The sequence below is a fragment of the Medicago sativa genome, chromosome 7 (genome assembly GCF_051527215.1).
Source record: "Medicago sativa cultivar Bolivia chromosome 7, Bolivia_mono, whole genome shotgun sequence".
Lineage (NCBI taxonomy): Eukaryota > Viridiplantae > Streptophyta > Magnoliopsida > Fabales > Fabaceae > Medicago > Medicago sativa.
In genome coordinates, this window is record NC_140755.1 from 69,753,154 (window position 1) to 69,768,685 (window position 15,532).

General features: G+C 33.1%; 2 protein-coding genes and 1 long non-coding RNA gene across 7 annotated transcripts; 2 read left to right on the forward strand and 1 right to left on the reverse strand.

The window, feature by feature from the left end:
- Positions 1 to 3,905: 3,905 nt before the first annotated feature.
- On the forward strand, positions 3,906 to 6,750 carry LOC146908084 (uncharacterized). The gene is made up of 3 exons (XR_015018048.1): positions 3,906 to 4,325; positions 5,813 to 5,889; positions 6,343 to 6,750. It is a non-coding gene; the product is annotated as an uncharacterized LOC146908084 (long non-coding RNA).
- A 1,231-nt stretch (positions 6,751 to 7,981) lies between these two features.
- Positions 7,982 to 11,675, reverse strand: LOC146908085 (cysteine proteinase mucunain-like). Of its 5 annotated transcripts, none has more exons than XM_085724366.1 (5): positions 11,237 to 11,675; positions 10,218 to 10,325; positions 9,254 to 9,737; positions 9,027 to 9,167; positions 7,982 to 8,560 (listed from the first exon to the last, which is right to left on the reverse strand). In XM_085724366.1, exons 3-5 carry the CDS (start codon positions 9,323 to 9,325, stop codon positions 8,123 to 8,125), a joined length of 651 nt encoding a protein of 216 aa, XP_085580492.1. In that variant the 5' UTR covers positions 9,326 to 9,737; positions 10,218 to 10,325; positions 11,237 to 11,675; the 3' UTR covers positions 7,982 to 8,122. The 5 variants fall into 5 exon arrangements, with proteins under 5 accessions (XP_085580492.1, XP_085580489.1, XP_085580491.1 ...); XM_085724363.1 differs by having other exon boundaries at positions 10,148 to 10,325; XM_085724365.1 differs by lacking the exon at positions 11,237 to 11,675 and adding an exon at positions 10,717 to 11,227 and having other exon boundaries at positions 10,148 to 10,325.
- Positions 11,676 to 11,709: 34 nt separating this feature from the next.
- Positions 11,710 to 15,400, forward strand: LOC146908086 (pyruvate decarboxylase 2). Its single transcript, XM_085724362.1, has 6 exons — positions 11,710 to 12,334; positions 13,234 to 13,397; positions 13,798 to 14,448; positions 14,542 to 14,659; positions 14,756 to 14,944; positions 15,033 to 15,400. The coding sequence occupies exons 1-6, from the start codon at positions 11,816 to 11,818 to the stop codon at positions 15,201 to 15,203; spliced, it is 1,812 nt and encodes a 603-aa protein (XP_085580488.1). The 5' UTR covers positions 11,710 to 11,815; the 3' UTR covers positions 15,204 to 15,400.
- Positions 15,401 to 15,532: the final 132 nt, after the last annotated feature.

Genomic DNA, 15,532 nt, shown 5'->3' on the forward strand with positions numbered 1-15,532 from the left:
CAAGGATGTAAATTCTATGTATGGAGGAGATGTTTATGTTGTTGTATGTACGAACGCAATTTGTTGTATAAATATTCATTCGTATGTAATTTATGTTGTAAATTTTAATGTATCCAGTACTAATATTAACGCACATGCTAGACTTTCTAGATACGTCTGGTATGGGTGTTACAGTAAGATATACATGTATAAGCCAATCCAGTTACCAACATTAAATGCAGCCAAAAATTTACACTTTTAGCAGATCGAGAGTAATAATCGTTGCTGGTATTTTGTAAAGGTTATAAGTTTGAGGTGTATGCTGCTTTTTTTAGTACTCATTTCTGCCACTATTCTAGTAGTGTTACTAGATGACTTTGTTATTACTACAATTCTATCATGATTCTTCTTCCATAGCTAGTTCTAGCAACTTTATTTTAGAAAAGGCAAAAAAGAGGGGAAGAAGGTGAGAAAAATTATAGTTATCTACCAAACAAATGCTAAGCACAATCAAATAGAACAAGGTTCATTGAATAACCATTATGTTCCTAACCATTGAAACTCAGCTTGTGCATGCCAACCTCTGTCACATTAAAGGTTTTGAGTGTCACATTATCCTTTGTCTACTGATAATAATGTAGATTTGTAGAAGAATTGAGATGTGCAGCTAGAGCGTTCTATTTGAGAATTATTGAATCGAAGCTATCGAGGAGAAGATGACCCTTCATATAACTCCAACTTTTAAATGGTAAAATATAAGTAATTTACGAATTCCCACAATCTTGTTTTTCACGGCTAAACTTATGAAATACTTATAGCAATCCAAAAACAATGCTAAAATTGTACCAAAATCAAGCTCAAAACAAAAAACAAAGGCTGCATGTAGATTCAATAACATAACAGATACTATGATCTAAGGCAAATATTTTACTCATGTTACTAATCGTCCCCTTTTCAATATCAATCTACTATGAAACATAGGGCAAAGGAAGATAAGATTAAAAAACAAAAGCGTAGTTAATATTAAGTGTCACATTGTTGCATGATGAAGTCCCATGAAGTACCTAACTTTTTTGATGAAGAAATCTTCAAACCCGAGCAACAATTTTTTGTGAAATGTACCTCCATCAGCTTATAGCATAAATACTTATCATATGGCATGAATGTTTCATGTATAAGTTATTTCTATAACAAAATATAAAATAGTCAAACAGTTTTTATATAAGTTGTTTTTATGAGTTATTTTGGAGAGTGTATCAGAAAATAAGCTGAATATAGCTTATGAATATGTCATAAACAGTTTTTATAAGCTCTTTCAAACTGTCTTAAAAGTGATTACTCATATAAGTGCTTGTAAACCTTTGATAGTAATTTCAACTTAAGATTAAGGCATGAACCTCAACAAGGGCACCAACTTTGTTTGCAGTTTACAAGAAAAATCAATCATTTTCCTAACAAGCTACATGTGCGTTTAAACTTAAATAATCACACAAAATCCTATCCACCACCTCCTTACTATTATTACTCTTATAAGCCTCAGTCTCTGATGCCACAACTACATCCTCCTCGAGGTTACTTTCCTCCTGCTCATCAATACTGCTCAAATGGATACACTCCTACCAATTCCATCTGCTGCCTCAACCTTACCACCCTTTCTATGCAACAACAAATACTCAACCCCTTGATGTAAATGTAAATGTTGCTCAACCACCACCACCTCCATACACTGTGCCACTGGCCATCAAATCAAACTGCAAACAGGGTAATGAATGATGTGAACTTGCCTAAACACACCATGCACTCCACTAGGATCCTAACAATCTCAATCACCACTTTATATAGAATGACAATTATGATTATTCTAATCCACTTGGATTAATATAATTTGTTAGATAATAAAATATTGGGCTTACGTTATAAAACAATTAATCAACAACGATATACAAAATTGAAAAAATAGCTTTCATTCGATTTTGTAATGTGAGGATAATTTGTTTGATGATAATGATGATCATTTTATATTGAGATGTTTGATGATAATTTGTTGAATACATCAAAGATATGTAAGACATTTCTTCATTAAAAAAAATTGACAAAAAGGGATTTCATTATATTAGAGAAGGTTGTTAGTTTTGTTTATGACAGATTGTAAATGTTGTTGGAGCTACCAATCAAGTAGTGCATATTAATATTGAAAGTTAATATATTGAAAGTCTTGTATATTCAATATCTTGAAAGTTATAATTTTTTTTTTCAATACAATATTTGTGTAATTGACAATTGATTGCTGCTCAAGCTTCGTTAAATTTGAATTGCACAACGTTGAGCTTATTAGGGATTTGAGAGGTTATTGTTAGGATCACACATATACAAGAAACATCATCTATAACATTACTTAAAAAAAAATATCATCGATATCATTAAAAAAAATTAGAAGAATGGAATGGTGTTTACTAACGTTAGGTTTTGTTTTGCAGGGGTGGATGAAAATAAGGTGACTAATCCGTTGGCCCGGTATACATTAGAAAGCCTAATTTTGATTGGATGGGGGATATGCCTTGTATGATTTCCTAACAAATCTTTTTAAATTTGCTTGATTAATAATAGCTTGATTCGACTGATGCATGGTTAGGGAGGAATCAAATTACATTGATGATACATCATTTAATATTGTTTTAATCGATATATATTTTACAAATCTGACCTTGTAAGTTTATAACATATAAATCAACTACATAAATTTTTACATAAATCTAACATCATTTGATAACCAATACTTTGCACTTGTTGACTAGACTACTCGCTTTGTTGTAAAGTAGGGACGCTACTTCGCAGGTAAAGACTAATTCCTCAAAGTAACCGAGATCTATCTAAAAAATTGATATTTTCCAACAATATTTTTTCATACACACTAGTTAGAGATTGACCTCTAAACTAAATAGTTTAAGAATCTAACCTTCTACTACTTATGCAAGGTTATGTTCTTTTTGCGATGGGCCTTTACTCCGTCCCACAGAGTGTATTACTCTTATGAATCATCATAATTCATAACTTTGTTAAGAGTGACTTGGAATAAGAAATAGTCAAACTTGCCGCTTTCTTCAATAATTTTTCCATGACCATATGATATATGACACTGACCATATAATATTGCTGTTTCACTTCAATAATATTTTTTATCAAAATATCTAAAATTATCTACATCGTTTTTAACAACAATAAATACTATGATAAAAATGCAATTAAATTCTTAAAAATAATATTATAGTTACTAATATTCAGACGATACTTTGTGTTTGTCTGTTCATTTTTCTATTATACTAATGCTTATAAATTATAAACAATAGTTTTTATGATATTTTGATTTTAATTAAAATTATAGATATAAATATTTTACACTTTTATGCCGTAAGAAACTATAATTATCTTTTTTCAATAACACCAATAATATATCAAATATAGTAAAAATTCTTATATTTTTCAATGACACGAACAATATAACATTCTTATAACAAATTCGTTCATATGTATAATTAGAGTTGAAAAAGCCACTAAAATCATACATTTCTTTTATTCATAATATAAATTATTAAATTTCATAATTTCTAATTCTATGAATCAATTAAAAGTCTTATATTTAAGCAAGTTGCTATTTGCTTTCACAACTACAAACAGAAGCCTCATTGGTCTTTCCTCATTGATTTTTTTGTTTTGTTTTTGAATTTCTGTCCTTCCTCATTGATATTTCTAGAGAAAAGAAGAAAAAGCAAAACACAAACAAACAACCACTAATAAAGTTAACACATCATTATTAAAATAAATCTAACAAATCAAATATCTTATACCTTGTACTACACCATAATTATTAAACAAAAACAGTAAACAGCCCATGGTATCTTCTTCAATACAGGTGTTCATTTCCATGTACCTCCCACTGTCTTACTCTTACCAACTTTCCATTCCATCACTATCTCATTTCACAACTCATACCCCCCCTTTTAGTATAGGAAAAAGATTGGTGAACACCCTTTTGGTGATACACCCTCCTACCACTCTTGAGTTGGCAAAAAAAAATATTAAAAAAAGAGGCCTTGTGACATGGAAACAAACATAAAATTAAAAGAAAAAAGGAAATAGCAGATCTTTCATCTCTCTACTTCATCTCTCTCTATCCTCACGGAGAAGTTTCCCTCTCCCCTCTACCAACACGCGATCTCCTCCCACCGCATGTCCTCTTCTGCAATCTCTTCCAACCGACATGTTTTCTTTACAGCAACCGTCGTCTCACAGCCATTGTCAGCTCACAATCAACAAACGTTTTCTTTCTGCAATCTCTCTGTTCTTAGGTGAGGTTAATCTCAAATTTTCATTTCATTTTCTGACGAAGATTTGTGTTTATGGTTTATTTGTCTGCATTTTGAATGTTTTTCTTCAAAATTGAATTTTTTTTTTTTGAAATGATTTGTTAAACCCTAATGAGATTGTAATTTGTGTTGATTTGAAATTATTTGTGACCAACTTTAAAGGAATTAGAATTTCATGGTGTAGAAATTAATCATATTAGAGTATGATACTAATTTTGTGAGAATTATAGGTTAATTGAAGCCTGATAATATTTAGAAGTTTAGGTCATAATTTTGTTAAAATCTTCTGTTACTTTAGTGTCTTATTGTTGTCTTTTGGGTTGTTGCCTATTAAGATGTTATGTTATTGGTTGCATTTGATGGGATCTACAAATGGGATTGGGATGGTAATTTGTGTGGGTTAAGTTAAGTCATTATTTGGCTAGCTTGTGTCAAAATTCACAAGTTTTCCTCCAATTATTTAGTATATCTTTAGTGATTAAGCGACTAATTTTTAATGAACAGATTTGTGGTCACAATTATGTTAAAAAATGGCTAATTGCGGGAATTTTGGAAGAAAAAAAAAGTGTGGTTAATTATTTGTTATAATATGGTTAAGTGCATTAAACTAATGTTGAGAATATGTGTTTGTATTTGTTATAATTGTTGTGAATATTGTTGCAAAAGAAACATGAAATTCAATGACTCAGTTGCAAGATCTAAGGTGAAATATTGTTATCCGTTAGAATATCTCATTAAAATGTATTCTCTATACATTGTATACGTAATAGTAGAATAAATTAGGTGAAGAAGGAAATGTTTGTGATCCATTTTGTGATTAAATTAAATATATTTAAAATCATTATAACATCTTAAATGGGGTTTGTTAGACTTATATGATGAATTGATGTGTAGTTTCATTTTTCTCGTAGTAGTAGGTCAGTTGATTAGTGAAGAGTTTGATGAATTTGTAAATTTCATGTTTGAAGAGAATTATGCCTATGAATGATTCATGGTGAACAAGCTTGTAGGTTGAGTTGTATGGTTGTGCGGGAGTTGTGATGTTTGTGATGATCAATCTTAAGATTATATTAATGAGTTTGTGGTCATATGAGATGTCTTATGTTAGTTTTGTATTCGTCCGGCGTGCCAAGCAATATATTTGCACATAACATATTTTTTTTGGATTCATTGCTCTGTTGTTTCATTTGATCATGTATATTTGTTTCAACTTCATGGGATTATTGAAGCCCTTTTAATTGTGCAATTAGTTGGACTACTTTGTACTTATAGTTGCAGGGACATTTGGTTTTGGCTTCACATATCTTATCTTGGGTTTCTTTGTTTTGTTGTCATTGCTTTTTTAGCATCATTGGGGTGGTTTTGCATGTTTTTTGTTTAGTTTTGTATGTTAAGTCTCGCTGTTAGTTTATACAGTGATATTTGTTCAAAAAAAAAGTTTATACAGTGATGAATTTATTTGGATGTAGTTTTCTTTACTTGGCATTCCTTATTCAAGCTTTTCAATATGTTCATTTAGCCATGAACCGTGAAACAAAACAAAAAGGTATGTTACTTCCTTCGATCAATGTTCCTTTTTGCGTTAAGATCTTGCATCCTTGTTATATTATGATTAATTAGACTTTCATTTATAGAATAGAGGATCTGTATATATATATATATATATATATATATATATATATATATATATATATATATATATATATCTCTGCATTATTTTGACTTTTGTCAAGGCGAGCAAGGAGACAATGATGAGAGGAAATGCCAAACTCCTCCCTTTTTTGAATGATTGAGACCTTCTAATTCATGTGATTTAATTTTGAATTGGTTCATTTGATTACTATGCAAAAGTTGGACCAAGAACAAATATAGTTGCTCATTAAGCCATTGAACAAATAATGATAAAAAAAATGAATTATGCTCATTGCAATAACATGTTTGGTTCTATTGTTATTTTCTTAAGTTCGATATAGAAGCATTAACATTGATGCATTTTCAGGTTGGTCCATTGATTAACAATTTGATTTTGATACAAACAACACATCCATGAAAGTTGTGAAAATGAGAGCTTTGATATTGAATGCAGTGCTTAGATCAATTGAATTCTCTAGGATTGATACTTATCAACAGCAAGTCAACCTAATGACATACCATCATAGCAGATACAGTACGTGGTGAACTCAATCACAAGGAAAAATTCATCCCTTTGTAGGAAATTTGTAAATTAGTGATAGGACTTGATGAGTTGTAGTTCTATTGTAAAATTATAACAAGACATGCTAAGTTGTAGTTCCGCTGGAAGATATTATCATTTTGTTATAAGTTTTTAACTTATTTTTTGTATGTAATATTTGTTAAAAAAAAATAGGTTACTCTTTTGATAAAAAGTGGATACAAGCTTCAACAATTTTTGGTTAGTTTGCGAGTTTCTGTCATATTTTTGAAATTTCTAAAAACTTATCATAGAAATACCACAAGTGTGTCCCTTTTATATGTCTTATAATGTTATGAGATGATAAAAAAAAGTAACAAATGTTAATTTCAAGACTAAAAAAAATTATAGTTACTCCTTTGATAAAAAAGTGGGTACATGCTTCATCAATTTGGTTAGTGCACGAGTTGCTGTCATATTTTTGAAATTACTCAAAACTTATCAGAGAAATATCATGTGTTCATTTTATCACGCCTAAAGACGGACAAGTCATAATTTATGACAAAATAGTGGTCACGCACCTGTAAAAATATGGTCACACAAACCATATATTTGGCTAGTTTATCTTTCCCAGGTATAAATAATCCCATTTTAGGCGAATCGAACATATAATCTAATTTGGTCACTGCACTAAAAGTCTTTCCAACCATAAATAACTTCTTTTACAGTCTGCGAGTTTATCACACCTAAAGACAGATAAGTTCTAATTTCTGAAAAAATAGTGGTCACGCATATTAAAAAATGTGGTCACACATACCATATATTTGGCTAGTTTATCTTTACCAGTATAAATAATCTTGTTTTAGGCAAATCAAACACATAATCTAATTTGATCACTGCACTAAAAGCATTTCCAACCATAAATAACATGTTTTACAATCGGCGAGTTTATCACGCCTAAAGACGGACAAGTTCTAATTTATGAAAAAATAGCGGTCACGCATGTGTAAAAATGTAGTCATACAGACCATATATTTGGCTAGTTATCTTTCCCAGATGTAAATAATTTCGTTTTAGACGAATCGAATGCATGATCTCATTTGATCATTGCACTAAAAGCATTTTCACCCATAAATAACCTATTTTACAATCGACAAGTTTATCACGCCTAAGGACGGACAAGTTCTAATTTATGAAAAAATAGTGGTCACGCATGTGTAAAAATGTGGTCATACAGACCATATATTTGGCTAGTTATCTTTCCCAATGTAAATAATTTCGTTTTAGGCGAATCGAATGCATGATCTCATTTGATCATTGCACTAAAAGCATTTTCAACCATAAATAACCTGTTTTACAATCGACAAGTTTATCACGCCTAAGGACGGACAAGTTCTAATTTATGAAAAAATAGTGGTCACGCATGTGTAAAAATGTGGTCATACAGACCATATATTTGGCTAGTTATCTTTCCCAATGTAAATAATTTCGTTTTAGGCGAATCGAATGCATGATCTCATTTGATCATTGCACTAAAAGCATTTTCAACCATAAATAACCTGTTTTACAATCGACAAGTTTATCACGCCTAAGGACGGACAAGTTCTAATTTATGAAAAAATAGTGGTCACGCATGTGTAAAAATGTGGTCATACATACCATATATTTGGCTAGTTATCTTTCCCATGAGTAAATAATATTGTTTTAGGCAAAATATATACATGCGAAGATTTCCGATTCCAAGTACACAACAACAAGTAGTGCTTGAAGCACAACTGTGATATCTACTACAAACGGTTGGTGGGTTCACAGGTGAAGGAGGAGATGGTCCAGGATTTGGGGGATTTTGGCCCTTCTTTATGGGATAGGAAGACTGCATTGCAATTCCACATATGCCTCCCACGCTTGTTGCTAGATTACGTTCCATTCTTATATAGTCTGATTCTCCCCAGCTCTTACCCCATGAATTCCTTACCATCCAATAATCGACTCCATTTTCTGTTCCATACCCAACAGAGGTAACACCATGGTCTAATATTGTCCCACATTTTCCTGTGAATATACCCTGCAAAAGTTGTGATAAGTATAATACCTAAAGCCAGAAAACAAAGAAAGCAATTCACATAGATACGTACAAGAGAGTCTAGCAATACTTTCAGAAGGCCTTGTAAATTCTTGTGAATAGCAGAAATAACAATAATAATTCAAGTATCATAGTCCAATAATAAGTTAGTAGTTACGCTGAATCACGAACCTCTGACTTCTAACTTCTTAGGTGTCCCTTACCAGATACTTATGTTGTTAATCATAGTCCAATAAGAATGTGCCAAAATGATTACATATCAATCTAACTTACATTTGAAAGAGATTAGGCCAAATTCACATATGTACTGATTAGATTAAATATAAGGCACAATTCTATGCTTTAGTATGCATTACTAGTGTCGACTCTTTCCCTTCTACTCGTATTGCATGATTAGGAGCTTTTATTTTACTCTGGTGCATCGAGTAAGTTAGAATAAGAAACTTACGGATACATATAACTGGAATTCCCTACCACCAGCTTCAATTGCAACACTGATTGGCTGATTAGCTACAGCCTTTTTCAAGGCCAACTCATCATAGGTAGGAACCTGTTCACAGTCATCAATTGAAACAACTCTAGCATTTTTCTGTGAGACAATACAGCAGAGGAAATTATTAGTAATTATTGGAGTGAGAAATATTACAAGCAGTGGAAAAATGAAGACTAACTAACCTTGTATTGATCACATTTACCATCAACGCCACGATAGGGATAATCCTCATCGCTTTGGACTTTTAATTGCATTAGTTATCTGTTGTGAGGCTGTCAAACTCACTAACGACCAATTTTCTGAGTTTAAACCATTTACTCATATTCGAGCTACGAGTACAGAGAAAATAGAATTGGGGCAAAGGAAACAATTACAATGCAAAATAACATTGATATTTCCATTGTTCCTTCTTTGTACATTTATAAGTGATTTTACAGTACACACATGAATTCGTGGAACATTACAATCATATCATTTACATGGTGAATAAGTACTTGACACAATAAAACTGAAACTAAATAAGTTAATCATGTGATATACATGGTCGAATAAGTAAATCACATAATAAAACTAAAATTAAAAAATTGAACGAAGTCGTTTGGAGTTGATTCATCTGAGCTTGATTTCCATCAATGATTTGGTTTCAAAAACATGCATCAATCTTACCTGAAAATGAACCATTTATTATACATCAATACCTTTAGTCTGGAACAATTATACACTACATGCATTTCACACAAGAAGCTAATTTTCTCATCCAACAGTCTAACACATCTCTAATTATAATAACCATTGAAGGGCATTTCAATAATCATAATAATAATAGTAACAATAACATAACAATGTTAGGAAACCCTATCTACGTTATTACGCAGAAAAAAAACTAATACAAGTGAAAATATGTGGGAAAGACTTCCCTTTCAAACATTTGTTTCGTAAAAGATTCAGGACCTTGTTTGATGTCCACTTTTTCACCTACTATGTAAAGTCCCAATGGTGGAAAGATGTGAAACAAAAATGACTCAAAAACTTTAATCAAATCTAAATTAAAATATGTCATTAATGGTCCGGCAAACCTCAATGTGTTGAATTTGTGTGCTTCACCATTCGATTGACCTAAAGTATTATTTTGTGTTGGAAAATTACAGTTAACTAAATCGATTATCCATATGACCATAATCTTTCAGATGCGTGACCATTCCAGAATTTTGATATTGTCCGTCTTTAGGCGTGCAAACCTTGAGGATTATAAACCTTGTAAAAAAGTTTAAAGGTACATAGGATTAGGCGAATATATAGAACCACTGGACAACATTGAAGACTAACTACATATCAAAATATTTTGGCATAGAATTATAGACTCGATTAGTATCAAAACCACATAATTATGTTAGCTTAGCTTAGCTCTAACAAAGATCAATATTACTAAATTCGGAATCTATTACTAACTGTCACATGGTACTTACATAATTTTTTTTCGTTATGTATATTTCTATCCATTTATAAACTAGACATAATCAGAATCAATCTAATTCTCACACTATGATACCTCTATAAACTTTAACTATAAACTATTTATATAACAAAAGATAAAATTTAGTCAAAACTATTTTTATTTAAGTTATAAGTTGTTTTCATAAGCTACCTTGGAGGGCTTATTGAAATAAGCTAATAACATATCTTATGTACATGTTATAGGTTGTATCAATAATCTCTCCCAAACAGTTTCAAACATTCTTAGGCTAGCAACAAATTAAAACAGACCTTTGTTAGAACAATAAACATCATAATCAACAAGTTAAATTGAATCTAACAAAGACATTATGAAAACTATTCTTTCAAAAAAAAAAAAGTCATTGTGAAAACTATGAGTTTACAAGAGACTATCCCAAACTTCTGTCAAACAAACTTTATCACTCAATTAACTTAAGATCTTCCAGAATCTAAGATAAATTGCATTTATATTTCTATAAACAAAAAAAACCTTAATTAGATATTACTGTTATGGATGGAGTAAATTGAGGTTTACAATATTCACAAAAATGCTTAAATCTAATTCAAATTAGATTGATATGAGGAACAAAGATCACCCAAAAAATGAAGACCTAATAGAAATCACAAAATGTAACAACAAAATCAACCAAGAGGAATATGAAAGAAAATACCTGAGTTGAAAAAGGAACAGCCAGAAAGAGATATTCGGGAAAGAGATCTTTGACAACGGAGATGAACACACGACGGATTATTAGGGGCGAGTGAGTGAAAAGGGTGGTTCAACAAAGGACACCAGAGATGGAGAGAAAGTAGATGAATAAAAATTGTGACGGCAAACGGCGGCGATGGGAACGGCGCCGTCGACGGCGAGGGTGTGGCGAATGAAGAGGAATGAAGAAAATGGAACAAGGGTGAGAGAGAGAGAGAGAGCAGTGGGTGAATGAATTGGAAATTTGGGAGAGGTACGGTTAAAATTGATTTTTTTGTCATTTTTAATTTTTTTGTGTGACATGTAATTTAACTGTTTTTTAATTATTAATGACATTGCCACATAAGAGTGGTAGAAGGTGTATGCCACCTATGGTGGTATACCTATCACTGCTCTTTAGTATATAATAACCCCTCTTAGTCTCTTCCCATTTCCACGTTAAACCACAAACTAAACTTTTCATCAACACATCATCACAAAACCATACTTTAAATATCCATCAAAACTATACTTCAAAAAATTCATTTCATTACACAACAAAATGTCCACAATGTTAGGATCTTTAGATATAACAAAAGCACCAAACAACGACGTCGTTTCATGCACAAAACAAAACAGCACCTCTCCGATCCAACCAGCCACCGCGATCGCCTCCTGCGACGCTACACTCGGCCGCCATCTCGCACGCCGATTAGTCCAAGTCGGCGTCACCGACGTCTTCTCCGTTCCCGGCGACTTCAACCTCACCCTCCTCGACCATCTCGTCAATGAACCGGAGCTGAACCTCATCGGTTGTTGTAACGAGCTGAATGCTGGTTATGCGGCTGACGGTTATGCTCGGTCACGTGGTGTCGGTGCTTGTGTTGTTACGTTCACTGTTGGGGGGTTGAGTGTTCTTAATGCTATTGCTGGTGCTTATAGTGAGAATTTGCCGCTTATTTGTGTTGTTGGTGGACCCAATTCTAATGATTATGGGACTAGTAGGATTCTTCATCATACTATTGGTGTTCCTGATTTTAGTCAAGAGTTGAGGTGTTTTCAGACTGTTACTTGTTTTCAGGTTCGTTGGTTGCTAAATTTGTCATTTTTTGGTTTTTGGGTTGATTTGTTTGATGGTGATTTTGTATTGTTGTGTTTATTGTGTTTGTGAAGTTGGTCAGTTAGTGTGTATTGTGTACGTAACAGTGAGTTTGTCAGAATCACGGTAGCTTTTGTAAAATCACTCTGAGTTTGTTAGATTCAGAGTGAGTTTGTCAGAATCACAATGACTTTTTGTAGAATCACAAATCATAGTGACTTTGCCGCTGTGATTTGGTAAAAGCTATATACTTTGTTGTTTTTTGCTTTTGCAAAATCATGGCGAGTGAGCACCATGATTTTGTCAAACTCACTGCGAATCCAAACATACACTACATGTTTGAATTGGAGTGGGTTTGAAGAAATTAAGTGATTGAAATTAAGTGATTATTATAAACTCTAAAGTGTACTTTTCCTAAAATTGTAGTAATTTTAGCTGGTACACTGTCAAACTCACTAGTGGTCCAAACATGCATACATTTGGCTGTTGTAAAATGGGGTTTGATGATTGTTTCACAACGAGTTTGTCAGATACATAGTGACTTTTGTTTGGTATCACAGAGGGTTTGTCAGAATTATAGTGGCTTTTGCAAAATCACAAGTGAGTTTGCCACTGTGATTTTGCAAAATCATGGTAAGCACTATGGTTTCGTCAAACAAACTGCGAATCCAAACATACATTACATGTTTGAATTGAGGTGAGTTTGAAGAACTTAAGTGACTTTTTTAAGCTCTAAAGTGTACATTGTCCTAAAATCATGGTAATTTAAGTGGGCGCATTGTGGTCCTGTTAAACTTACTAGTGATCCAAACATGCATGCACTTAGTTGTTGTAAAGTAAGTTTTGGTGATTGTTTTGATTGTGGTTTGATTTGATAATAGGCTGTGGTGAATAACTTGGAAGACGCTCATGAGTTGATTGATACTGCGATTTCAACTGCACTGAAAGAGAGCAAGCCTGTTTATATAAGTATTGGCTGTAACTTGCCTGGTATTCCTCATCCCACTTTCAGTCGTGATCCTGTCCCTTTTTCACTCGCTCCCAAGTAAGTCTTTCTCTATTTCTTCCTCATCCCACTTTCCAGTAATTAGCGTGTCTTTGATATTACAGTTCAAATCATACAAAAAATCTGGCTTTTGTGTTAGATTAAAAAGTTTACTCCAAACTTGCTTTAAATACGATGTTCAATAAACGTGCATGTTTGAATTAACTGCAAGTTAATAAAAAAAAAAGAATTAACTGCAAGTTTGGTGGAATCATGGTGGCACCGTGAGATTGTTGAAGCTTCAAAGGCTAGTTTTTGTTAAAATCGGGGTGGCCCAATGTGATTCTATCAAACTTACTGGAATCCAGAAATGCACTTGTTAACTTATGTGTGAAGAAGAGGAACCGATTATTGGAAATGTTGATGATTAGTCTTTATCTAATTTTTGTTTGTTTTTTAGATTGAGTAACCACATGGGGTTGGAAGCAGCAGTTGAGGCAGCAGCAGAGTTTCTTAACAAAGCAGTAAAACCTGTACTAGTAGGTGGTCCTAAACTGAGGGTGGCGAAAGCATCTGATGCCTTTGTCGAACTAGCTGATGCAAGTGGTTACGCACTTGCCGTGATGCCATCAGCTAAAGGGATGGTCCCTGAGCACCATCCCCATTTCATTGGAACCTATTGGGGTGCTGTGAGTACGGCATTCTGTGCTGAGATTGTAGAATCTGCTGATGCATACTTGTTCGCAGGTCCCATTTTTAATGACTACAGCTCTGTTGGGTATTCACTTCTTCTCAAGAAAGAGAAGGCAATCATTGTGCAGCCCGATCGGGTTGTGGTTGCTAATGGACCTGCATTTGGATGCATTTTGATGAAGGATTTCCTAAAGGCACTTTCGAAGCGTCTCAAACACAACAATGCTGCTTATGAAAATTACCATAGGATATTTGTCCCAGATGGAAAACCTTTGAAGTCTGCACCAAAAGAACCTTTGAGAGTTAATGTTATGTTCCAACATATACAACAGATGTTGTCGAGTGAAACAGCTGTGATTGCTGAGACAGGGGACTCATGGTTTAACTGTCAAAAATTGAAATTGCCTGAGGGATGTGGGTAAGTGTTGAGACTTGAGAGAATGTGATTTGTTGTATTTTTCAAAAAATGAATTTCATGTTGTTTATAGTACTGATAAAATCTTGTTTGCAGGTATGAGTTTCAAATGCAATATGGTTCAATTGGATGGTCTGTTGGTGCAACTCTTGGCTATGCACAAGCTGTCCCCGAGAAGCGAGTGATTGCTTGCATTGGTGATGGAAGCTTTCAGGTTTGTCTTGCATAACTACTTAAAGCATGAATTCATTCAACTTGTAATTTTTTCTTGAACATTGTTTGTTTAACCTTTCTCCTAAATGCTTTACAGGTAACTGCACAGGATGTATCGACAATGCTGAGGTGTGGTCAGAAAACCATCATCTTCCTGATAAACAACGGAGGATACACAATTGAGGTTGAAATTCATGATGGACCATACAATGTTATCAAGAACTGGAATTACACTGGATTGATTGATGCAATTCACAATGGTGAAGGAAAATGTTGGACAACCAAGGTGAGTCACTTGACATTGTGATGTATTCTCCTCAAATTTCTTCCATAACAAGAATATAAGTGCTGATTCATGCATGCTTCATTTTCAGGTATTCTGTGAGGAGGAGTTAGTTGAAGCAATTGCCACAGCAACAGGACCAAAGAAAGATAGCTTATGTTTCATTGAAGTGATTGTTCACAAAGATGACACAAGCAAAGAGTTGCTTGAGTGGGGCTCCAGGGTCTCTGCTGCCAATAGCCGTCCCCCAAATCCTCAGTAAACTTCAGAGTCGGTCTATTGTTGTTACATTGCTGGAGTTGGCATTTGATTCTAAAAATTGAGAACCTTTTAGATATGCCATTGTCCGGAATTTACTTTTATTGATGGCTTACTTGTTTATGAAACTGAGTCGGTACTTGTTTGTATAAATTCAGTCACTTGAGATAAATGGCATGCATCACTCTTTTTATTTTCTAATATACTTTGCTGCTTCAGGATTCTTGAGCATAGTTTTTTATTTTAGTAAATACAGTTAAAACTCTAAATTAATAATGTCAGGACCGGAGAAATTTATTAATTTAGAGAGTTATTAATTTATCGATAAATTAA

What these genes read in the sequence shown, in the direction of transcription:
- LOC146908085 (XM_085724367.1), bottom strand. Translation starts at nt 9,325, where the DNA reads ATGCAATTAAAAGTCCAAAGCGATGAGGATTATCCCTATCGTGGCGTT. An exon ending in GTAAATGTGATCAATACAAG is followed by an intron (nt 9,168 to 9,253) that starts GTTAGTTAGTCT and finishes ATTGTCTCACAG; the next exon opens with AAAAATGCTAGAGTTGTTTC. An exon ending in AATTCCAGTTATATGTATCC is followed by an intron (nt 8,561 to 9,026) that starts GTAAGTTTCTTA and finishes CAACTTTTGCAG; the next exon opens with GGTATATTCACAGGAAAATG.
- LOC146908086 (XM_085724362.1), top strand. Translation starts at nt 11,816, where the DNA reads ATGTCCACAATGTTAGGATCTTTAGATATAACAAAAGCACCAAACAAC. An exon ending in AGACTGTTACTTGTTTTCAG is followed by an intron (nt 12,335 to 13,233) that starts GTTCGTTGGTTG and finishes ATTTGATAATAG; the next exon opens with GCTGTGGTGAATAACTTGGA. An exon ending in CCTTTTTCACTCGCTCCCAA is followed by an intron (nt 13,398 to 13,797) that starts GTAAGTCTTTCT and finishes TTTGTTTTTTAG; the next exon opens with ATTGAGTAACCACATGGGGT.